The sequence below is a fragment of the Anguilla anguilla genome, chromosome 14 (assembly GCF_013347855.1).
Source record: "Anguilla anguilla isolate fAngAng1 chromosome 14, fAngAng1.pri, whole genome shotgun sequence".
Lineage (NCBI taxonomy): Eukaryota > Metazoa > Chordata > Actinopteri > Anguilliformes > Anguillidae > Anguilla > Anguilla anguilla.
In genome coordinates this window covers 8,911,533-8,919,306 of record NC_049214.1, presented here as the reverse complement: position 1 = coordinate 8,919,306, position 7,774 = coordinate 8,911,533, and the positions used below count along the sequence as shown (strand labels likewise).

Here is a 7,774-nt window from a genome sequence, read left to right as displayed (position 1 = left end):
TGCAATGACTTTGCCTATGTGGAGGTCCTGAATTAAGCAGCTATTCTACTGGTGCATTGCTGTAGGATTAGCAGACTGAGAACAAATTTATAAAACTGACAGAAGTATACACTGAATTTATTATTATTAATATAGCAAATAAAATTTTTGTTCTTCTAAAATGCTAATTCAAGACACTGAAAGACAACTCATTATCAGGTTACATTTAAGTGCTGATTAAATGTAATTCCATTGTTCCAAGCTTTAATGATGTAAGCTTGTAATCATTGCCGATAAAGCAACAAGGAATCTATGTAAAATGGCAGATGAAGACAGATATAATATCTCACTGTCTCAAATTTCCATAGATTGAAGCTAACTTCCACACAAAAAACTATGCAAAGTATATACCATTTATGTCATTTCTGAAACCCTACATTGTTGTTATATTAAGAGTTGCTATGTAGGGGCAAGTGTTACCACTAATACTGCTTGACGAGATGCAATTCTACATATATCTGCCAAAAAAGCCACAAGCAATCATAGTGCATGTGATCATGTTGATGCAGTGCATGCTGGGTGCATTTGAATATGGTAGCATTAACACAGTGTTATGCTGAGACAGGCCAGCTGTGTTCAAATTCTGATTTCATTAAATAATACAAAAATCATTGTCAGTGATACATAAGCAGAAAAGGGAAGCAGATAATAACTAGAGATAAGTTCTATATCTCATATAAGTGAATTTATTGTGTTAAATAGTACTGATCAGTCTATGGATTTAATGTAGTTTGAACTCATGTTTGTATTCATGATGAATAATATTTCTCTAATCCCATTTTACAGTGATTGAAATCCAAATCAACATCAAGGATTGATTTCACGTGATTGTACTTTGTATTTCTTTGGCAGTTAATAATCCCTCTGAAAACATATGACTTCCCTATGAGAATTGAGTAAAATGTAAGGAAATATTCTCTGTCTCTGCTCCATACAGTAGGCAGCGGCCAAGTGTTGCATAATGGGCGGGTAACTGCTTGTAACTCTAGTGAGTTTTTAGGCAGGGCACAGCCAGTGTATCCTTGAGCAAGGCACTTAACCTGAATTGTGTTTACAAATGTGTAACAGGATTGTACAGTATGTAAAAATTTAAGCTCTGTTACTCCTGGATGAGAGCTTCTGCTAAATTCCTCAAACGTAAATGGAAGTCCATGTAAGTGCCGACAGTCTTCTTTTCAACTTTTTCAAATGTTGAAAATAAGACTGATGAATAATAACATGTACTGTAGCAACACTTCTGTTTCCTTTTTTATTTACCACCACAAAACATACCATTCCACCTTTGGGAATAGGCGACATCAACAGAATCATCTTTTTCACCAAATGTTCTAAAAACATTTTTAGAACAATATTTGCCTAGCTGGGTGGTACGTTTGTTGCGAATAAAGACCTTAAAATCAACTTTAAATAGTGGTGAAAAATGTGCACATTTTATATTTAATTAGCTTATAAAAGCTAATAAAAGACTTTCATTCTTTAGAGCAAGAGAGGCCTACCCTGCCATTGGCTGCCCTGATCTACAGCATGTTAAGAGACCAGGATTAACAGGCACTTTCATTTCTTCAAAATTGATCTTTATTTCACCACATAATGGTTTGGCTTTCATTTATCAGGTAATCTACCGATTTACAATGAGCAACTGACATGCACAGAAGCAGCAACCATTTTAGTACATCAGCTTATGAATTCTCTGTACAAGGTGTGATAACAGAATATCTGTCATTGAATTTCCTCCTTCTCATATGAAGCAACCGTGAAATGCTTCAGTCTTATGGAAATAACAGTTATTATACTGAGGAAACTGGAAAGGAATGTTTATAGCACTTATTTGTAAATTGATCAAGTGAAACTATTTTATTATGTATTATGGTCACTACAGTATGCTTACGGAATAAGTTCTGTAAATGATTACTGTATATTCTAGTTTTACTGGATCTCTGTTCATGGACAGAGATGTGGTGTATATTTGCTAAGAACTGGTGGCGTAAAAGTTGAAATGTGTGAAAATGTTGAATAAAATGGCGATTTATCCTATTTGAAACGTACAGACAAATACTTGGTTTACACCTTCTCATAGAGAAGAATTTAAATGTAGAAATAATTTAACTGGATGAAGTTCACATTTTAACACCAGTAAAATATGTTTAAACAACAGGTTGTTTGGAAAGTGATGATTGAAACTTTGCTCCAAATACTTTCCGACAAACACATTGCCTAACAATTCAGTGGTTATATAAAAGTGCAATGTTTTCATAAAATGACACGAAACTATAAGATGATTTTCATGTCTCCCATCTGACATATTCACTCCCTTGGATTCGTAGTACATAGTACATTCATTCTGTACCTTACGTGTGTGTGAGTGTGTGTGTGTCAGGTACAAAAAATATATATGAGAATCTAAAACATAAAATATTTCTGATGTAGAAGAATCCTAATGTTATGAATATCTTCAATATGTTTTCGCTTTGAGAAATGGAAAATAGTAATTAGTACCAATTCTCATTCTCATCATTCACACACAACTTTGTTCAGTCTATGTAAATTCCAAGGTGGAATCCTAATTTCAAACAAAACTGAAATCTGGTGAAATTTTGGCAAATGCAATTCCATTTTAACCTCTGATTTATTGGCACCACAAAGAAAAGCTTCAGTAACCTTTTGTCAATTCAGCCTGTGTGGCCCAAAAGCACTGAAGTCACATGTCATGATTGCATCATCCTTGTCAGCTGCCAAAGATTCATCCCTGTCGTTACCGATGTGTCGAACTCTGAGGGGAGCTATATGCATTTCTCTGCCAAGTTCAATGTTTCTCCTGTGAAAATCACATGTACAGGCTGGTCCTTTGAATATGAAGAAGGCCTGTTGGGGTTGGAGAGGCTTACATGAGCATGCTGCTCTTCTGAAGTCCTGCAGTCCAAAGAGTTTACATTTGAGGACATAGATCCTGCAAAGTCTTTGAGAGAACCACGCTCCAAAGAGGGCCCCAGCCCCGCCTGCCCCATCTGAAAGCTGCCAGAAAAGCTGTCACTTGTCTCAGGCAAGTACAAGAATGTTTGAGAGGTGCTGGTGACCTCCCTCAGCTCCCGGCAGACCAGGGAAGGGGAGTCGCGGGAGATGACAGAAGATGATCGCTGGCCATCGATACAGCGGAAGTTCCCTGGCCTCTGCTGCCGCTGACCCCCGATCCTGCAGAACAGGCACTTCACCTTCTCAATGAGCTTGAGGAGCACAGCCTTGCGGAGCAGGATATAGATCCAGGGGTCCAGGATGGGGTTGACTGAGGCAATGCGAATGGCCTGGAGGTCAGGGTTTTCTCTCCTCATCTCAACCGGGGTTCTGTAGAGCTGGTTAACAAACACTCGCACCTGAAGGAACAGAGTGAACAACTTCTTACGCCAACTGAAAATCATGTATCCTATGAATGTGAACAGTTGATGAAAAGACAGGGATGCCAAATACTATCCCATTTTTGACTATGATCACTGTGCTTGATAACCAGACTGCAGACCTGCTTACAGTCCGGGAGGAGCTACACTCTGCAAAGGCAGCTTCTTTCTCGTCCATACTAGTCCTCCTTGACGTCTGCAGAATATCAAACAGTTGACCGCCGCTGCCTCCTGTATTCTCTGACTACCTTGGAGATCTGTGGCAGAGCTCTCAACTGATTTACTTCCTACCCAGACAGATGCTGTTTCCATGGTCCATGGTGGTGGGGGGTGGGGGGATTCACAGTTTTGAGACCTCATAACCTCTCTACAGATATCCCCTATGGTTTATGGTCCCTGGTCCTAGTTGTCATCTCCTCCCATAGTGTGCCTCATCACTGTTATGCTGATGACAGTTTTTTTCCCCCTCCCCCATCTGATACACTGGTCTCTGTATGCATCTCAGCTTGCTTACAAGGCTCAAGCTGGATGGCAAATCATTGTCTTAAACTCAAGTACAATATCTGGAGAATCCACCCTTCCTCACCAGCTACTCAAACCCAGCTCTTAATCAAGGCGCTGGTCATTCCCCATCTGGACTACTGCAGCTCTGTCCTGTTTTGTCTCCCGGTCTGCCATTAGACCTCTCACGCCTTACCCCACTGCTTCTTGCCTAATCTGTAACCGCCCCAGGCTCAGCTATGTCACTACCTATATACCTGGCTACCCATTTCAGTGCACAACTGCACATCAAATTCAAAACCTGGCCGCTAGCTTATCAGATAAATTTTGACACTTAAACCATATCTATCAGTGATATTTTTAAACAGCTACATATATCATTCAAAAAGAATTGGCCCAAGACCATATCCTTGCAGAACAGCCGAGCTGAGTTAGGGGAATCGATTCAAATGTAAGATTCCTCTTCCAGCGTACTGTATTTTTGGACCAGTTGTGTTTTCTAAGCAATGTTCTTAATAGTACTTAATTACAGACAAACTTCTGATGTCAGACTTACTTTCACAAGGAATCATGAGCTAGCTGACCAGTAAAATACCTTTTAGACAGCACAAGTCCAAGAGCCGATTACTTTATAGGCTACCTTGGTTTGTCTGTGTACTACTCTTCCCTTGAAGGAATCACAGACAATGGAATCTTGTGACTAGGCCCCAGTACCTTCTATTATATTTATTCTATGTGTATTTGAACTAAGAGTGACAGTGTCATCAGTGGAACTGGCACATCCCCTGTTTGAAAATATAAAGACTGTATTATAATGACTCACTACTTGCAGTGTGGTGCATTACCTCCTCTGAGGAGCTTAACCATCCACCCTTATTTTAGTTATTTATTAATTAAGGTGGAGGTATTTCATTTGGTCTAAAAGAGTAAATGAGGACAGAAATGCAAATGCATTTCATTTAACAGTGCTAGGCGACACTGCCTTGCTAATGCGAACACTTTGTACTTAACTACTACTGTAATCGTATACTTACGCCTACAATCTATGCTAAATGTGTGATATACATATTAGTCTGTTTGTACATTGTTACCTTTTAAAACTTTTAATACCATTAACATACTTAGAAGCTGCCTTCCTTTTTGTAAATGAATAGCCCTGAGACAGTTGTAGGCTACTGTGCATTACAGGCTACACCTTAACGGTATTAAAATAGCCTGTTATTTGTGTTATCTGTAGCAATTACAACAGTTATAAACAAACCTAACGACTATGCAATGCATCAAAATGAAAATTACTGTTGTCAATAACTTGCTTCAGTAATTTGTTATATCTAGCATAAACATGTTTTATATGACGTTTAGGGAAGTTGGCCACATTAGATAACGCTTTCTTTGGCAAGTCATCCGAAATATGTCGTTACTCGAGTAAATAATAGGGGTCTTTTCATTAATGCGTAGGCTAAATATCAGGATGGTTAAATGAAATGTTTCACTGAGCTATTTGTTATAAATAACATATTATGGTATTTATTCGTCATATATAAAACAAATATTATTTTAAGATCATTTATATACAGTAAAATCTCCAACTCAAAAAGAGTACCTATATGAACCCACCATGTACCCTACTATGTACGTGCTGATTTAACATTGAACACTTTACTGTACTGGAGTTCAAATATTTAAACTTTCAGCTGTAAGATACACCTTAAAGAATGTACATTAATGAGAATTTGTGGAAAATTTTAAAGTCTAAAATCTAAAAGTCTAAAAAAAATTTAACCTAACTTTAAGGAACATGCCTAGCCTATTCTAAATCATGATACGAGCATGACAAAGTTGCAAAATAAAGTTGTTCTACTTACCACTAGGGGTATTGAACAAATAAGGACCACCACGGATGTAGCTATTAGCAAAATGACCATTTGAATTTCTGCCCCAGCCATACGTCTGAAACTCCGTCTCCTTCGGAGTTCTGCAATCCTTCTCTGATCGGTGCCGAGCGACGTTCTGCGGACAAACCTTCTGTGCATCATGATCAGTGCCCCGCACACCAGTATGTTACAGATGACCGTTGCAAGGATCAGAAAAGAACTGAAACCAGCGTACATGTATGAGAACGCCGCGTCCTTACTCACATTACTTCTCCAGTCAATAAAACACCAAGTACCTGGGTACTGCTTCTGTACCTGTCCCAGTCCCATGGTCGGCAAGGCACAGAACATGATGTTTGAGAAATAAATGGCAAAAAGAGTCAAGCCTGCAAGTTTTTGATCAACATAATGGCTGTAGAAGTACGCGTGGTTAATAGCCATGTACCTTTCGATTGACATGGCACATATTATACTGAGGCCCGCCACAGAGAAGAAAAGAAGGATGAATCCAGAATACTGACACAATACGTGTCCTCCTGGCCACGATCCTTTCACGTAGGTAGCGATGGTGACAGGGCTAACAAGCAAGGTTCCCAGAAGGTCGGTTACGGCGAGTCCACAAACCAGCGTGTAGAATGTTGTCTCCTTCTGCTCTTTTCTTGATTTACAAAGCACAACGATGGCTATCGCGTTGCCAACCACCCCGAATATAAACATTATAACGGGGATAGTTGGGACATTTGGCGGACTTCCCGTAGTATTATTTGTCATGTTAAACTGGTCTGTTATATTCATTTTCAATTAGGTGTTCTTGACAAATCAGCACAGGTTGTTAACTTGCATGTATCCTGCGGTGGTCGTGCTCAACATCCTCGCTTGGGTAGATAGGCGACTCATTAAAATCAATTCAAATAAATAATCCAAATAATCCAATTTTTCGTTCTTAATTTAATCCCTCGAAAAAAAAATTCAACAACAGATTACCATGCGAAAAAAAGTTAACTTGCTTCCCACGAGATAATCATGTTCCTCTTCATACTATTTGCAAAGTTTGATTTTTTCCACTTGCAAGGTGTTGCGCGTCTTCTTGCTCATTCCCATTTGCGACACATTGACTTGTCAGTGGAAGTTTCCCCTCTGAGTTTGTGTCCGACTCCGCCTCTTTGGTTTCTCTAACCACTAACGTTTCTTCAGCGCCCGCTAAATAACCCCCGGAGACAGACACGTATCTTCCCATTTCGTCATAGGTCACGTCTGCAAAATGGTCATTATTAACAGTAATATGATCGCCTGCCAGTGAAAATCTATATTGTGCTTAAATGTGAGCAACCGTAAGTGGTATAAAAGATTAAACTATTCAACCAGATTTTTTTTCTTGTTTGATTTTATGTAATTATTTATTATTTATTGACATTTGTTTTACTCTTGTGGTAGGCCTATTACTCTACAGTATGTTAACTACATTTGATGAACTGATTTCTAATATATTTTATCATCACTCACGGAACACTCCCCCCTTCCTTTCCCCTCATAGGAATGGTGAGTGCTTGGTTGTCAAGTGAAAATGCTTGCATCAAGTTTTGAGTGAAGCAAACTGAATTCTATAATGTCTTTGAAGGCAATTACCACTCTGTTGGTTTTAGTAATATAATCTCATAAAAAACAACAACACAAGGACAAGGTCAACTGTATTATTGCAAGCATAGATAACGCGTTTCTCCTCAGCAAGTCAGGCAAACGGTACATCTCATCGGTGCATGCCAACACAAATTAAGGTAAATTGGAAGTCCGCTGATAACTTCACAAAGGCGTGCAGAATTACAGAATTCTGCCCTTATCGTACGTGATGAAAAAGAAAACTTGGGATGCACGCACCAACTGAACACAAATCGCCGAGAGAACAAACGAGGCAATCCGTCTGATACAAAAACAACACTGCATTTCAGTGCTTTCAAGTGTTCATAATTTGGA

General features: G+C 39.0%; 1 protein-coding gene across 1 annotated transcript; it reads right to left on the bottom strand.

Annotated features, from left to right (window-relative positions):
- Positions 1–1,588: 1,588 nt before the first annotated feature.
- Positions 1,589–6,943, bottom strand: LOC118213447 (prostaglandin E2 receptor EP4 subtype-like). The gene is made up of 2 exons (XM_035392436.1): positions 5,795–6,943; positions 1,589–3,407 (listed from the first exon to the last, which is right to left on the bottom strand). Exons 1-2 carry the CDS (start codon positions 6,596–6,598, stop codon positions 2,820–2,822), a joined length of 1,392 nt encoding a protein of 463 aa, XP_035248327.1. The 5' UTR covers positions 6,599–6,943; the 3' UTR covers positions 1,589–2,819.
- Positions 6,944–7,774: the final 831 nt, after the last annotated feature.